This window comes from Oncorhynchus masou, chromosome 21, assembly GCF_036934945.1.
Source record: "Oncorhynchus masou masou isolate Uvic2021 chromosome 21, UVic_Omas_1.1, whole genome shotgun sequence".
Classification (NCBI taxonomy): Eukaryota; Metazoa; Chordata; class Actinopteri; order Salmoniformes; family Salmonidae; genus Oncorhynchus; species Oncorhynchus masou.
Window position 1 is genome coordinate 17,712,002 of NC_088232.1, and position 18,398 is coordinate 17,730,399.

The 18,398-nt window shown below is 40.3% G+C and overlaps 1 protein-coding gene across 2 annotated transcripts in view; it reads left to right on the forward strand.

The window, feature by feature from the left end:
* Positions 1–1,153: 1,153 nt before the first annotated feature.
* LOC135507889 (metabotropic glutamate receptor 1-like) overlaps positions 1,154–18,398 on the forward strand; it is a 30,906-nt gene continuing 13,661 nt past the window's right edge. For both annotated transcript variants that reach the window (XM_064927636.1, XM_064927637.1), the window contains exons 1-4: positions 1,154–1,261; positions 5,049–5,896; positions 11,340–11,589; positions 14,053–14,288. In XM_064927636.1, the coding sequence (XP_064783708.1) occupies positions 5,167–5,896; positions 11,340–11,589; positions 14,053–14,288 (1,216 nt within the window). In that variant the 5' untranslated portion in view covers positions 1,154–1,261; positions 5,049–5,166. The remainder of the gene's footprint in view (positions 1,262–5,048; positions 5,897–11,339; positions 11,590–14,052; positions 14,289–18,398) is intronic.

Sequence of the window (18,398 nt, forward strand, 5' to 3'; positions counted from 1 at the left end):
AAAAAAATGTTTTTTAAATGTATGATGCGAGAACATTTTTGCCTTTTACAAACACATTTCATGCAAATCTACGACAATTTTACTCTCGATTTCCGAATCTTTAATATCGCAAAAATGCTGAGATCAAAAGCTGAGATCAATAAAAACGACATTGTCTTGAATGCAACCATCTAATCGAGACCCATGAAAAGGGGAGACTATGACGTCCATCTAGCCAAGAGGAAGAAATTATTGTCCTAAAAAGAACCTACCAGTGGCACGGACTCACCAATGACAAAGACAGTGAATATGCATTCATCGACGCTCTTTGCTATAATAGTCTCCTTTGGGATTTTTGTTAGTTTAACTAAAGACAAACCGGTTAGAGATGTGTTTTTGTCTCCTCTCTTTTGTGCTTTTTCCAGCAATTTAATTTTGAAATATTGTGATAGGTTTAGGATTGTAGATACTTTACACGGACAGCTGTAAATGAACAATCAGCTATTTGATATTTGCTACACGCGCTGCCCAAATTGCGCGTTTCCGAGTTTAGGTTATGTGCTGCGCTGGGATTTAAAGCAATCAATCAACATATATTTTTAAAAAGAAGCTATTGATCCTCTGTGGCTAAATCATGCACACTGGTCTGGTCTTTTGAATGATTTAATTTATTTTTGTTTAGACAGCAGTAAGTATATCATTATGGCAAGTTCAATTCAATTTACTTTAGGGGAAGCTTAACTTGGATGCGCAGCCATTAGATGCGCCGCCAAACAAATAAGATGCTGTTGTCTATTTAGATATGTTACATATCAGCTTATACCACTGACTAGCCTAGCCTACTGCTATTAGCCAATAGCTGCAGGATCCTATAGCCTAATTTGATACTGACATGATCATACCTTTATTTTGAAAAATAAATAAAGCAAGCTTGTACATGCAATTAACTTTTTTAACGTAGCTTACAATAAATACTATCTCTGCATAATGTATTTTATCGGGGACATGCAATGCAGTTTATGTGACCCGGTTTTAAAGATGCATGCAATGATCAAAAGGAATAGAAGGGGGGCACCCATGCTTCATTTCAACAACAAGAGAGAGAGAGAGAGAGAGAGAGAGAGAGAGAGAGAGAGAGAGAGAGAGAGAGAGAGAGAGGGAGAGAGAGAGAGAGGCAAAAAGAGAAACCCTGTATTGGCGCGGCAAAGGCTTAACTTGGGCTCCAAACTGAGAGGTTCAGGAGACGAGGAGGTACGCAATGTTCCCGAGGCAGGAGGTGCAGGTATGTCCACACTCGAACGTTATGATATTTAAGGTGTTTTATGCTAAGGATTTCAAAAGGTGCAACGTAACATGAATGGAGGAGACTGCTCTTCATGTAAACATCAGTGATGGTAGCATTTTGTTTATTTAGGGTGATATATGCATGAGTGGGCCACTTTTTGGTCAATGGCTGTGTACACAATAAAAATAGGTCTACCCCTACTCAATGTATGTTTATTTAAATTAATTAAGTCTTATCTACATTGTGATGATGAAGCATGTTGATAATGTATTATTCAGTGGATGCTAATACCCCTAAAAGAACATCAGACCCCTACTTTTGCTAAAGCGTGGCTTTAAGTTTTAGTGGGACATTTAAGTAGATGAAGTGGGACACTATTTACTCATTCGAAATACATTAGTATCCCACTTCACCAGGCACTTGTTAGGAAATCATAAATAAGACTTTGTAGAGGCATATAGATAACACACTTTTTATTTATGTTTTATGTTGTCTATGATCTTCTATTAGACCCTCTCACCAATGCTATTGGGAAATTGATTTGGGGACATTCCAAGCTCTTGGTGAAAATCTATCTAAAGGAGCTCGCTCAGCTTTTAATTGATCCTGAATCACCTCTATTATTCCCTAAATGCTGTCCCCTTTCATAAATTGAGGCTCTTTTCTAGCCTACATTTCTTACGTCATTGTTCTTTCGTTCTTTCCTTACCACCCTTGTTATTTCCCTTGAATTCCTTTCACTGTCATCCCATGATGTTTCTGTGCTATATAGCGTCTAGACTTGATTTTGAGATGTTATGAACAACTACAACAACATATTTCAATGTACTTTAGAATATCTAATGAAGTAAATTATATTTAAATTGATTAAAGGTTTATGTTGTGCATTTTTATAGCTGACAAGTTCCCTGTCAGTAATTTCCTTCATTAGATATGGGACAGTACTATAAATCAGATTTTCATAAAATATTCAAGCTGTTTACATTAATGTTTATTATATTTCAAAACGCTATCAATAACTATTCATTTTAACACTGAAATGCTAGATTGTTAAATTATAATTGACAGAATGACAGCCTTGTCATTCTAGTGTAAGGTTTCATAGTACAGTGATTTTTCATCATTTTTAACAGGTCACCCCACCTAAGAAACCTGACCATAAATGATAGGTATGTCCATCAATGATGTGATGCGACACTAACCAACACAGAACACATGCAGTAGCAACCCCAGAATAACATCTGTTGTGATTGGTTTGCAAAATGACCATAGTACAGTACTCTCAAACACAAATGTCCCACTACACCTGATGTCCCACTAATGCAGACTTTACCCTATATTAATAATATGGCATTTCATTCACAAATGTCTGAAACATTTGAATCAATGAAAAACTGCGAAATAGCCTATTTGACCTAAAACGTTTGTAAGTTATTGTCATTTTGAATGTCCGTTAGACTTTGAAAATCTCAATAGGTTATATACAGTACCAGTCAAAGGTTTGGACACACCTACTCATTCCAGGGTTTTTTGATATTTTGACTATTTTCTACATTGTAGAATAATAGTGAAGACATCAAAAGTATGATATAACACATATGTAATTATGTAGTAGCCAAAAAAGTGTTAAATGAATCAAAATATATTTTATATTTAAGATTCTTCAAAGTAGCCAACGTTTTCCTTGATGACAGCTTTGCACACTCTTGGCATTCTCTCAACCAGTTTCATGAGCCAGTCACCTGGAATACATTTAAATTAACAGGTGTGCCTTGTTAAAAGTGAGGGGGGGTATACAGAAGATAGCCCTATTTTATAAAAGACCAAGTCCATATTATGGCAACAACAGCTCAAATAAGCAAATATAAATGAAAGTCCATCATTACTTTAAGACATGAAGGTCAGTCAATGCGGAAAAGTTCAAGAACTTTGAAAGTTTCTTCAAGTGCAGTTGCAAAAACAAGCGCTATGATGAAACTGGCTCTCACGGTGACCGCCACAGGAAAGGAAGACCCAGAGTAACCTCGGATGTAAACTCAGAAATTGCAGCCCAAATAAATGCTTCACAGAGTTGAAGTAACAGACACATCTCAACATCAACTGTTCAGAGGAGACTGTGTGAATCAGGCCTTCATGGTCGAATTGCTGCAAAGAAACCACTACTAAAGGATACCAATAATAAGAAGAGACTTGCTTGTGCCAAGAAACATGAGGAATGGACATTAGACTGGTGTAAATCTGTCCTTTGGTCGGATGAGTCCAAATTTGAGATTTTTGGTTTCAACCGCCGTGTCTTTGTGAGACGTAGAGTAGGTTAACGGATGATCTCTGCGTGTGTGGTTCCCACCGTGATACATGGAGGAAGGGATGTGATGGTGTGGGGGTGCTTTGCTGGTGACACTGCTGGTGACACTGTCAGTGATTTATTTAGAATTCAAGGCACAGTTAACCAGCATGGCTACCACAGCATTCTGCAGCAATACGCCATCCCATCTGGTTTGCACTTAGTGGGACTATCATTTGTTATTCAACATGACAATGACACAACACACACCCAGGCTGTGTAAGGGCTATTTGACCAAGAAGGAGAGTGATGGAGTCAGATGACCTGGCCTCCACAATCACCCGACCTCAACCCAATTGAGATGGTTTGGGATGAGTTGGACCACAGAGTGAAGGAAAAGCAGCCAACAAGTGCTCTGCATATGTGGGAACTCCTTCAAGACTGTTGGAAAAGCCTTCCTGGTGAAGCTGGTTGAGAGAATGCCAAGAGTGTGCAGTGCTGTCATCAAAGCAAAGGGTGGCTAGTTTGAAGAATCTAAAATCTAAAATATATTTTGGGGCTCCCGAGTGACGCAGCCGTCTAAGGCACAGCATCTCAGTGCTAGAGGCGTCACTACAGACCCTGGTTCGATCCCAGGCTGTATCACAACCGGTGTGATCGGGAGTCCAAAAGGGTGGCGCACAATTGGCCCAGCGTCGTTCGGGTTAGGGGATGGTTTGGCCGTGGTAGGCCGTCATTGTAAAATAAGAATTTGTTCTTAACTGACTTGCCTAGTGAAATAAAGGTTAAAAAATGTGTTTAACACTTTTTTGGTTGCTACATGATTCCATGTGTGTTATTTCATAGTTTTGATGTCTTCACTATTATTCTACAATGTAGAAATAGTAAAAGTAAAGAAAAACCCTTGAATGAGTAGGTGTGTCCAAACTTTTGACTGGTGCTGTACATAGGCCTCAAGGTGTAGTAAATTATATGAGATCTGATTCATAATTTCAATGAGTCATTTTAGCAGCATTTTAAGCAGAAATATATGTAGCTCAGTGTGGGTAAATTACTGCAAACTCAACAGGCAAATTAGCGCTGAGTGCTGGCCAATGACTAGGTGCTGAAACCAGCCATGCAAACCAACCATCAGACCAATCAACTTTTAATCAGCCTCCGGCAAGCTGTTTTTGCAGTACATGTTATCAGAGGCATTCAATGTCATTATATACTTATAAATTACTGTAGACTAGGCTATTATTATTTTGATTATTCATGATTGAATGTCAAGTTCGCTTCCACTGGGCACACACAGATTTTTCCACTTTATTTAAATTAAATTACATTGAACCAATGTGTGTCTGTGTCCAGTGGGATATTTTCCTTTTGTTAATTGAGAAGTTATGTAGTGTTTCAAAGGGTATAAAGAGTTGCCAAAGATAGATTGGCAACGGACAGCTGTTTATCATCACTTGTTTCTAAAGAAAACTTAAATTGATATACGTATCTCATCTGCAGAAAAGACATCAGTGAAAGAGGTATGGTAAGGAGATGATGGATCTTCGATTAAACTTGGACCCACAGCTCTTCCCAATGGCAAAGAGGACATGATTCTATCACCAAGACCGTTCACACCATGTGGAATATGATGTACTTGAATGCCATTAGGTTTTTGTATTTCCCTATTTTACTGTATGACGCATTCGTCTCCCCCAATAACATATTTGAGAGGTCAGTGGTTCCTAAAGCTGGTTCGTCCCGCTTGGTGGCCAGAATGGATGGGGACATTATAATTGGTGCCCTGTTCTCGGTCCACCACCAACCGTCAACAGAGCAGGTAGCGGAGAGGAAATGCGGTGAGGTTCGGGAACAGTATGGAATCCAACGGGTAGAAGCAATGTTCCACACCTTGGACCGAATCAACTCCAACCCGAATCTTCTACCCAACATCACTCTGGGGTGCGAGATCAGGGACTCCTGCTGGCACTCCTCGGTGGCTCTGGAGCAGAGTATTGAGTTCATTAGAGACTCTCTCATCTCGATCCGGGATGATGACAACAAGGATGGTACCTCCAGACAGTGGTGCATTGAAGGGATGCCTCCGAGTCAGCCACCCGCCACCAAGAGACCCATAGCAGGAGTTATCGGACCTGGGTCAAGCTCAGTGGCTATTCAAGTTCAGAACCTCCTGCAGCTGTTCAATATCCCCCAGATAGCATATTCTGCAACCAGCATAGATCTGAGTGACAAAACTCTCTTCAAGTATTTCCTTAGGGTTGTGCCCTCTGATACTCTCCAAGCCAGAGCCATCCTGGACATTGTGAAACGCTATAACTGGACATATGTCTCAGCAGTCCATACAGAGGGTAAGTCACTGTCTGTAGACCTACTGTATGTTTTTTTGTTTACAAAAGTTAATTGCATGTTGCATGTTTGCCATCAATATCTATTCAAACACAATTTGATTAAGTTGTGTTGGGGATTTAAATAATTGGCAGAGCTGCGGATACTCTCATGTCAGATATGTGTTATTGTACAATTGATTAAGATTTGTCATAATTCATAATCCTAATGGATTTAGCTCAAAAAGCAGGGGGGTTCAACATAATCCACCAAAGCTTATAGCCTGTGCTTGTTCATTCAGGCCTTCCTCATCCCTCTAACTTAGGCCTACAGTTCAGGAAGAATCCTTGGAAAGGTACGACCCGCTGGGCACACACTAGTGGAATCAACGCTGTTTCCACGTCATTTCAATGAAATTACATTGAACAAACGTGAAATAGACGTTGAAGCCTCTGTAGGAAGAATCCATTTTTTCATGGTCAAATTCTATGCTTGCTCCTAGCACTTTAAAGTTAATTAACCCTGGTCTAGCCGGAAGCTTTTCAGTGAAGAGAGGGCAATGTTTGGATTCAGCTGTTGGTTTGGGAGGACGGAATATTCTATCTCAGTGGCGATTTTAGCATGTAGATCGTGGTGGAGCAAAAAAAATAATAATGTGGAATGCCTGCATGCCAGCAAAGCCACTACACAACACTAAACAATACATTCATTGCACTATAACGGTGACAAACGGTGCCCACAAACTGTTAGGGCCTACATAAAGCTGTCCCAACAGCAGAGTCCCAACAGCAGTCCTAACACCTTACCACTGCTACATCTGGCTATCAGCGGAGCCTTGTCTAGAAGCGAAATAGTTAATTCAGCCTCATTTACTGCCTTTTAAAATAAAATAGCCGATATGGCTGACTTGCGTCAACAAATATGGTTTCTACTGAAAATTGGTCATTCGTGGGTGAATTTTGTCATCAAACTTTGTTGTCAAAGTCTGGCATTCTCTGGATTTATGGTGCTTTCAAGACAACTGGGAACTCTAAGAAAAAAAAGGTTGAATCATGGTGACGTCAGTGTTCTTCAGGTCATAGCTCTAGAAAGAGGCCCAAGTTCTGAATTTACAATTCCGATTGGATGAAAGTTCAAAACATATTTTCCCAGTTGTAGCTCGTTTTTCCCGAGTTCCCAGTTGTCTTGAACTCACTGTCAGATTTTGTAGTTCCGAGTTAACAGTTGTTTTGAATTTTCGGCACAAATCATGCTTCATTGACGGCATGGCCAATGTTGAATGTTTATAAAATATAAACTAGGAAAAGAGACCCTTAATCTTAGACTTGGGACCACACAGCCACTCCACTGAATAGCAGGCTAAGGTTTGATTTGCTTGCAGTTAGCCACACTGGTTCGTTCCAAACCACTCATTGTTGAATTTGCGATTTTCAACTTGTGTAATGTTTATGTTCAATGGCCGATGAGCACCGGTATGTTTTATCTATAATTTCTCTTCATTATTTCTCTTCATATGACAAGGATTAAAAGGATTTGCTTGTAGATTGTTGACTTGATTCATGATGATGACTGCTAGATAAGATTTTGAAAGTATGATGTTGACATAGCTACTGTAGAAGCTACTGTAGATACAGTGCCTTGCGAAACTATTCGGCCCCCTTGAACTTTGCAACCTTTTGCCACATTTCAGGCTTCAAACATAAAGATATAATATTTTATTTTTTTGTGAAGAATCAACAACAAGTGGGACACAATCATGAAGTGGAACGACATTTATTGGATATTTCAAACTTTTTTAACAACTCAAAAACTGAAAAATTGGGCGTGCAAAATTATTCAGCCCCTTTAAGTTAATACTTTGTAGCGCCACCTTTTGCTGGGATTACAGCTGTAAGTCGCTTGGGGTATGTCTCTATCAGTTTTGCACATCGAGAGACTGAAATTTTTTCCCATTCCTCCTTGCAAAACAGCTCGAGCTCAGTGAGGTTGGATGGAGAGCATTTGTGAACAGCAGTTTTCAGTTCTTTCCACAGATTCTCGATTGGATTCAGGTCTGGACTTTGACTTGGCCATTCTAACACCTGGATATGTTTATTTTTGAACCATTCCATTGTAGATTTTGCTTTATGTCTTGGATCATTGTCTTGTTGGAAGACAAATCCCCGTCCCAGTCTCAGGTCTTTTGCAGACTCCATCAGGTTTTCTTCCAGAATGGTCCTGTATTTGGCTCCATCCATCTTCCCATCAATTTTAACCATCTTCCCTGTCCCTGCTGAAGAAAAGCAGGCCCAAACCATGATGCTGCCACCACCATGTTTGACAGTGGGGATGGTGTGTTGTGGTTGATGAGCTGTGTTGCTTTTACGCCAAACATAACGTTTTGCATTGTTGCCAAAAAGTTCAATTTTGGTTTCATCTGACCAGAGCACCTTCTTCCACATGTTTGGTGTGTCTCCCAGGTGGCTTGTGGCAAAATTTAAACAACACTTTTTATGGATATCTTTAAGAAATGGCTTTCTTCTTGCCACTCTTCCATAAAGGCCAGATTTGTGCAATATACGACTGATTGTTGTCCTATGGACAGAGTCTCCCACCTCAGCTGTAGATCTCTGGGCCTCATCTCATCTCTCATGGGCCTCTTGGCTGCATCTCTGATCAGTCTTCTCCTTGTATGTCTTCCAGTCTTCTCCTTGAAAGTTTAGAGGGACGGCCAGGTCTTGGTAGATTTGCAGTGGTCTGATACTCCTTCCATTTATCGCTTGCACAGTGCTCATTGGGATGTTTAAAGCTTGGGAAATCTTTTTGTATCCAAATCCAGCTTTAAACTTCTTCACAACAGTATCTCGGACCTGCCTGGTGTGTTCCTTGTTCTTCATGATGCTCTCTGCGCTTTTCACGGACCTCTGAGACTATCACAGTGCAGGTGCATTTATATGGAGACTTGATTACACACAGGTGGATTGTATTTATCATCATTAGTCATTTAGGTCAACATTGGATCATTCAGAGATCCTCACTGAACTTCTGGAGAGAGTTTGCTGCACTGAAAGTAAAGGGGCTGAATAATTTTGCACGCCCAATTTTTCAGTTTTTGATTTGGTCAAATTTTTCTAAATATCCAATAAATGTCGTTCCACTTCATGATTGTGTCCCACTTGTTGTTGATTCTTCACAAAAAAATACAGTTTTATATCTTTATGTTTGAAGCCTGAAATGTGGCAAAAGGTCGCAAAGTTCAAGGGGGCCAAATACTTTCGCAAGGCACTGTATGTGATTTGACGTCATTTTATCTGTCGCCAATGACCTTGAGCCTTTTGGATGGACACTTCTAATGTAACTCTATGGCAGCACCAGAGAGGCTAGAATGTTTTAGCTCTACCCTTAGACTTGGCAGTGACGTAGTGTCCCCATGAGTGACAGAACACTCAGCCAATCTGCTGGCTTGCCCCACCACCACAGAAAGCACTGAACTAGGTTGAAACACCTGCATTTTGGAGCTGCCTTACTCAAGAAAACAAAAAAGAGACCATGTTTGTATGCGGCTTTATGAACTCAATGATATATATATATTTTACATTGTTTGCAAACTGATATGTGACAAAATAACAGGAAAAATAACAGGAAAGCCCCCCAAAAATATTATTATAACTTTTGTTGCTAAAAATGTGGGGCTCGAAGCCCCACCTACCCTGAATGACGGGTCGTCACTGGTCTATTTATAGTTTGAGGTTGGCACATGATTATGACAGGCCTGGATCTTTGGGTTCTATTTTTCCAGTCAGCAATGGTCAGTTATACCAGTTCATGTCCATGAACCCAACTGTTCATTTGCATTTCACAAAAGCTATATCAAATGACTTTACAAGCCTCAATCAGATGGGCGTAGAGCTGGACACATGAGTTTTTTGTATGATCCATTTGAGTGGATGCCGCAATACTGAAAGCAACAGTTTGTTATTTTCCATTATAATCCAGTTTTACATCGTTGAAGCAGATCAAATAGCAATGACTACAGTCTTAGGAAAAAAGGTGGTATCTATAACCTAAAAGGGTTCGTTGGCTGTCCCCGTACGAGAACCCTTTGATGAACCCAAAAGGGTTCTACCTGGAACCAAAAAGGTTTGTCAAAGGGTTCTCCAATGGGGACAGCTGAAGAGCACTTATGGAACCCTTTTTTCTAAGAGTGTACTTCATCTCCCACATAAAGGTACTACAATAGAAGCTTTTACATGACGGCTGCCCTTGCAATGATTTGTGTTGATGTTCCCAAAGATATCATTTTGTTTTGTTGGTTTATCATGGCAATAGCATACCTACAATTTGCTCCTGACCTCTGTTTCGAAATGAATGTGTACAACATACTACCACAACTCACTCGTCACTGCCTCAACTCCACAAAATTCTTGAGTTAGATGAATTGAATCTTTGAATGATTTCGTGAACCAAGTCTTTCAGAAATGTCTGTGCTACTAAATCTTACTGGGGAGGTGATGGCAGGTAATCCACCAGGTATCCAGCTGTCAGAAAGTATCCTGGTGAGACGACTGTTGGTAAATGACTGCATTTAAGAGGTTAGATAGAAATATATATGCTGTCCTTATCCACAAACTCTTTGCAACATGATGTAATTTAAGTCAAGACGAATAATTTTTCCGATTAATTCACTTCAATGTTATAAACTACCGGAAATAAGAAATATATATATTTTTCATGTTTTCCACCTTTTGAGTATTGAACAGCTACAGCATATGAGACTGAGAAAACAAGACAGTTCTCGGCTTTAGTAGCTACAGTTTGGTTCTGCAGTACAGTAATAAGAGCCAGGCAGTAGGATAGACTATTATACAATAATTAAGATTCCATGCCCCGATGATGAGAAGTTGAATGATATAAGGTTTATAGCTGCCTGCCTGCTGTGCATAGTCACCGGTTGTGTCCTATGGTATCATATTCCCTCCCTGTATAGTGCACTAATTTTGAACAGAGCCCTATAGGTCCCGGTCAAAAGTAGTGCACTATAAAGGGAATAGGGTGCCATTTGCGATGTAACCTGTGATCTACCTGCAGTGAGGGACTCAGAGGACTTGTTGCAGAGAGTTGTTGGTGAACTCATTAAAACCCAATTACATTTCTGTTCTGTTGCACCTTCGTTATTTACCAGACCGATGAGTAGAATTATATGTGTTTTTATTAAATAAACAAGTGATATGAGTTACAATGACATGACATGGCAAACAGACTGAAAGTTTGAAATGCAGTCACTAGTTATAGGTTGCAGTGCTGTTGTGTTTGGCTTGTTGGCAGTACCTACAGGTGAAGTTATAATACAAAATGCCTTAAACTTCTTCCCGAATGTAGAATATTGTATTGACCTTTTAAATAATATTGTGTTCAAATATATAGTTACCTTTAAAGACCATGATATAGTGTTGTTTATTTGTATGTTAATGCTGTTTATTTTCCCAGGTAATTACGGAGAAAGTGGCATGGAAGCTTTTAAGGAGCTGGCCTCTCAGGAGGGGCTGTGTATCGCCCATTCGGACAAGATCTACAGCAATGCTGGGGAGAAGCACTTTGACAGGCTGCTGAGGAAGCTGAGAGAACGCCTGCCCAAGGCCCGGGTGGTCGTCTGCTTCTGCGAGGGCATGACGGTCCGTGGACTGCTCATGGCTATGAGACGACTTGGGGTGGCAGGGGAGTTCCTTCTCATCGGGAGGTAAAGTTAGATCATTTTATATGTTCATAATCAGTCTTAGCAATGGGTCAAAGGGAGATATCAAACTGGTGCCTTGTGTATCAAGCATCTCAAAGTAAGAGTGTTGATTTAGGATCAGTTTAGATCACAATTAATAAGATTACATGGGACAGGGGGACCTGATCCAAGATCAGCACTCCTACTCTAAAATGCATGATTCATTAGGCCCCAGATCAGATCAAGCTGAACATAGAATGGCAAATTTGCTGTTCTTACCATACTCCATTTTGTGGAGTGATTGACCTCATTATTATCATATAGTATAACGAAATTATTGCCATGACCATTGAGGGTTGTCCTAAGCATTGAGGTGATGTTTCTCCCTTTGATATATCATACCAAGGCCCCCGATGGTTTACTCAGTTTATACTTGAACACAATAATAATCATTACTCTAGCAGTAGTGGAGGTCCTTCTGAAAACAGAAAGAAGCTTTTTAATCACACTCATTCTCATGAATAATGCATGGTTAGACAGCTCTCTATCTATTTCTACCGCTCTCTATCTTTCTCTTTCTCCTCTGTCAGATCACAGGCAAACTGGGGAGGCTTGGGTAATATGGGACAGCTCTTCTCTCCCCCCCTGTCAGATCACAGACTCAGTGGGAGACTAGGGTAATATGGGACAGCACCTCCAGCACAGAGCTCAGTGGTGAGGACGACTCAGCATCAAAGCACAGATCAGCTTGTAGACATCCCCTCACTGTAGTAAGACTGTAGCTATGCAGTGATGGAGCTAGCTAGCATGAAGACCTCGTCTTAGTGAAGCTCCAGCAGCAGCCACAACTATCCCGAATTAGCCTGGTCTTTTTTCAATTGTAGGTTTTTATTGTTTCCTTTCACACAATAACAATACAGTTGGACCATGCAGGCTAGCCCTGGATTACAGTTTGGCCAATTCCTCCTCAAAAGACAGAAACATATTGTATATATAAACAAAGTAAGTGATGTAACACTGTTATATGGTGATAGTGAGGATATAGTGTGAAACACCGACGATAAAACACAAATCTATAAAACTTTCAACTCTCGGCAGTTGAGTTATGCAGCTTGTGACGTCTTCGCGGGTGATAAATAGGACACGGGATTGGTGCGGCTGTTTCTTTCTGGGTCAAGGAGACTAGCGACTGACAAAAATGACTGTTTTGTAGAGCAGTGCGGTAAGTGAACGCAGCCAGCCAATTGCGTTGGGTCCATCTATGATAGAGGAGGCTGGGGAGGGCCATCCATCTATCCTGGGCTGTGTGGAGGATGAGAGGAAAGGCTTGTTTGCAGCGTGGACCTCATTCATCCAGTATGCATCCACTTACTGTTGCAGATGCTTTTACCCAGCATATAGTACAGTAGTTTGTAAAATACAATGTTACTTATAGTACAGTCTAGTGCACACATGTTTTGCACCCTATATGTGTATGTGATTCCTGTAAGAAACAAGATGCCTTTTCTAAATAGCAGAGGTCTTTATTGTTAAATGCTGACATTACATTTGCCATTGTCTTTGATTTGGGTATATAAGCTACAGGCTTCCTTCTATGTAAAGGTTAGACAATGCAACAATTATACCCAGTATCCCACATGGAGGTGGTATGGCCTGGTTGAGTGTTTGTTTTGTTCATACCATGGTTTGAATGATGACTTCAATGTGCTGACGTCAGAGCAGCAGGTTCTTGGAGCGTAGTGTGTGTGTAGCGCTGTGAAACAGATGGCTAGATATTGGTGATGTTGCCATGCTGGAGGAGGGAGGAGGGCATTCATTAGTCAATTGTTTATTTTTGTGTGCTACACAAAAATATAATGTGATTAGCATACTCTCCTGGCAAGTGGCAAGGTGTATATTCCTCTGTATTGTGTTACTGATGAAATGTTCTGTCCCCTATAGTGATGGCTGGGCAAACAGAGATGGGGTGGTGGAGGGTTATGAGCAGGAGGCTGTGCATGCTCATTACTCCTCCCTAAGCTGTGAAATGAGTACACGCAACACAGAGAATATATTCGTCAACTTTATTTCTGATATTCTCTGGTTGAGAAGAAGCTTTCCTGGGAAAAGAATCTCATAGGTTACACAGACTCTGCCACTTGGCAAGCAGTTTACTTGAATCAGAAGGTAGATGTAGTAGCACCTTCTGCTCAGACTTCCTTTCACTTTCTCTTGCATTTTTTGGCGCGCCATACCTTATGCTTTTGTTGTGACTCTTGAAGATGCGGTCTTGCCATCTCCCTGAGGCTGTCCAACTTGTCTGGCATCTATATGATGTACACAAACAAATGAAAATGTAAACATTTTGTCCCCAGTCCCTACCAAAGTCATCTAAAAACTTTCTCAACATCTGTTTCAGGGGACCATTGAAGTGCTCTAAAAGACCACCCATTTTGGGGTGGTAAGGAGTAGTCCATAACGTTAATGTTACTGTGTTTCTCCCCATAGTGATGGCTGGGCAGACAGAGATGAGGTGGTCGAGGGCTATGAACAGGAGGCTGTGGGCGGTATCACTGTGAAACTGCATTCGGAGGAGGTCACGTCCTTCGATGACTATTTCCTGAAGCTCCGCCTCAACACCAACACCAGGAACCCATGGTTCCCTGAGTTCTGGCAGCACAGGTTCCAGTGCCGCATCCCAGGGCACCCACTGGAGAACATGAACTACAGGAAAAACTGCTCAGGTAGATATGGGGAGGAAATGATATGATAGAGAATGATAATGGTTTCTTCAGAAGGGTTGCTGACTTGCAATGTGAACTAGCATATGGTATACTTTATGTTGTCTCAACTATAATTACATTCGATTTTTAGATGTTTACATGGTATTTTTGTCTCAAATGGCTAGAAGTTTCATAAAACTGGAGCAAATAAATGTTCTCTGTGCATCTAGCCATACAATAATGTTTTGTTTTTGTTTTATTTTATTTCTAAAACATTCTCCTGGCCAACCAAAGATGATCTAGGTAAATTGAATTTAAAAGGCACATTGGATCTCCAAAAAAAAGTGAATAATCAGACGAATTGATTAGCTCAAGCTGTATTGATCACTTGAAACAATGCTCAAAAAGCATGTCTTCAAAACGTTTTTTTTTTCCCCCACCTTGCACTTTTCTATTCCTTTTGAACTATATGCAGCCCCAGTCACATGTTTGGACACACCTACCTCATTCAAGTTTGCCTTTATTTGTACTATTTTCTACATTGTAGAATAATAGTGAAGACATCAAAACTATGAAATAACACATATGGAATCATGTCTTCAGTATTATTCTACAATGTAGAAAATAGTATAAAGAAAGGAAAACTCTTGAATTAGTAGGTGTGTCCAATCTTTTGACTGCTACTGTGCGTTTTCAAACTTAATTTACAAGTTGGTTACCATTGTTTAGAAAATCCAGTGATGAATTCTATAGAAATTACTGATGTTTTCAAAAAATATATTTTGATTCAAGTGAAAGGTATATATAAACAATGCATGCAACAGTATATATATATGCAGTGCCTTGTGAAAGTATTCGGCCCCCTTGAACTTTGCGACCTTTTGCCACATTTCAGGCTTCAAACATAAAGATATAAAACTGTATTTCTTTGTGAAGAATCAACAACAAGTGGGACACAATCATGAAGTGGAACGACATTTATTGGATATTTCAAACTTTTTTAACAAATTAAAAACTGAAAAATTGGGCGTGCAAAATTATTCAGCCCCCTTAAGTTAATACTTTGTAGCGCCACCTTTTGCTGCGATTACAGCTGTAAGTCGCTTGGGGTATGTCTCTATCAGTTTTGCACATCGAGAGACTGAATTTTTTTCCCATTCCTCCTTGCAAAACAGCTCGAGCTCAGTGAGGTTGGATGGAGAGCATTTGTGAACAGCAGTTTTCAGTTCTTTCCACAGATTCTCGATTGGATTCAGGTCTGGACTTTGACTTGGCCATTCTAACATCTGGATATGTTTATTTTTGAACCATTCCATTGTAGATTTTGCTTTATGTCTTGGATCATTGTCTTGTTGGAAGACAAAACTCTGTCCCAGTCTCAGGTCTTTTGCAGACTCCATCAGGTTTTCTTCCAGAATGGTCCTGTATTTGGCTCCATCCATCTTCCCATCAATTTTAACCATCTTCCCTGTCCCTGCTGAAGAAAAGCAGGCCCAAACCATGATGCTGCCACCACCATGTTTGACAGTGGGGATGGTGTGGTCAGGGTGATGAGCTGTGTTGCTTTTACGCCAAACACAACGTTTTGCATTGTTGCCAAAAAGTTCAATTTTGGTTTCATCTGACCAGAGCACCTTCTTCCACATGTTTGGTGTGTCTCCCAGGTGGCTTGTGGCAAACCTTAAACAGCACTTTTTATGGATATCTTTAAGAAATGGCTTTCTTCTTGCCACTCTTCCATAAAGGCCAGATTTGTGCAATATATGACTGATTGTTGTCCTATGGACAGAGTCTCCCACCTCAGCTGTAGATCTCTGCAGTTCATCCAGAGTGATCATGGGCCTCTTGGCTGCATCTCTGATCAGTCTTCTCCTTGTATGAGCTGAAAGTTTAGAGGGACGGCCAGGTCTTGGTAGATTTGCAGTGGTCTGATACTCCTTCCATTTCAATATTATCGCTTGCACAGTGCTCCTTGGGATGTTTAAAGCTTGGGAAATTCATTTTGTATCCAAATCCGGCTTTAAACTTCTTCACAACAGTATCTCGGACCTGCCTGGTGTGTTCCTTGTTCTTCATGCCTGGTGTGTTCCTTGTTCTTCATGATGCTCTCTGCTCTTTTACGGACCTCTGAGACTATCACAGTGCAGGTGCATTTATACGGAGACTTGATTACACACAGGTGGATTGTATTTATCATCATTAGTCATTTAGGTCAACATTGGATCATTCAGAGATCCTGAACTTCTGGAGAGAGTTTGCTGCACTGAAAGTAAAGGGGCTGAATAATTTTGCACGCCCAATTTCTCAGTTTTTGATTTGTTAAAAAAGTTTGAAATATCCAATAAATGTCGTTCCACTTCATGATTGTGTCCCACTTGTTGTTGATTCTTCACAAAAAAATACAGTTTTATATCTTTATGTTTGAAGCCTGAAATGTGGCAAAAGGTCGCAAAGGTCAAGGGGGCCGAATACTTTCGCAAGGCACTGTATATATATATTTTAAATATTTAGCATGAATTTACATTTCTATTTTACATCTCCTTTTCAAAGACTAGTTTTATCTTTTTTAATGTATATCCACCTCCTCACTAATAAATCAAGCACTAAGTTTCTCTTACGTTCTGCACTATTTATAACAAGGATATTGATCATTTGTGATAATCAGAGATAGAGTCATAGTCTGCTGTTCTGTCGTTTCTTTGTATAGAGCTCCAAAATGGTGAGTGTGTATTTTTCTGAACGAACTCTTAAAGCACATCACTCTGGCAATATACATAGAGGTCGACTGATATAGTGTATCATCAATAGAAAACTCAATGATTTGTTTGATGGGAAGTCATTAACCTTTATGGTTAAGATGGTTTTTCCTAACCTGCATAGATACCAAACCAGAGGCATATCAACCCTGAAATTCAACGCTATCAATGTATATCTGTTGACCCCTACTATATAAAGCTATTGGGGGGATTTTATGCATTGCAGTGAGAGCACAACAACTGGTTTCCCTCACATGCTGTGTATTCTCACATCCTCCTGGTTTTGAGATTGCCTGTATAAAACATAAGCCCAATAACATTTGAAAGCATTAGATGAGATGCGAACTGGCTGGTCTGCCTTGTAGAACTTCAAGCTGCATGTTCCTATATGGACCTTGGCCCAATACGTTAAGACACCATGGGGTTAGAATGGACACCACCCAAAGGACATCCAGCCAACTTGATGGAGCTGTGGGAAGCATTGGAGTCAACATGGGCCAGCATCCCTGTGGAACGCTTTCAACACCTTGTAGAGTCCATGCCCCGAAGAATTGAGGCTGTTCTGAGGGCAAAAGCAGGTGCAACTCAATATTAGGAAGGTGTTCTTAATGTTTTGTACACTCAGTGTATAACTCTCACTCTTCATACCACTATCCACAATCCTATCCAATCGATTGTTGGTGTGTTTGTTTGTACTTGTAACATTCAGTAAGTTGATATATAACCATTTTTAAAAACAAGCCTGGCTACAAACAAACACATCTGAAAACTGAGCAATCATTGTGCCCAAACCGTTTGATTCACAAATTGATATGAGTCAAATTGTTGATTCTTTCTGTACCGGATACTATTATTAAAGGGCAACTCCACCACTTTTCAACCTTATGTTCATTATCTCCAGCACCAAACCAGTGTCGACATGTGTGAAAACTGCGCATTTCTACATTTTGTAGAGGAAAAAAAACAGAACGTTAAGAAGTTCTACACGATGCCATAAGCAAAAGTTAAAACAAACTACGAGATTCGCGGTGATGTGGGGAGCACGAACATACCCTCCCTCTGGCTAGAAACCTGCTGCAGCTTTTGATAATCACACTTTTTCTTTCTTTTAATCCTACCATGTGATATCACAGATACACATTTTTCAGGGCCTTTCTTCTTATCTTTTTAACCACAGATCATAGAAACTCGCTGTTTTCACCGATTACGTAGACACTGGTTCGGTGCTGGAGATAATGAACATCAGGTTGAAAAGTGGTGGACTTGGCCTTTAATATTGTGATTAGTATAAGACCGAGATCAGCTACAGTATGTGCTGTTTATATTGCTTCTAGCTTGCTTCACGCTTGTTAATCGATAGGGTGTCCCTGGACCC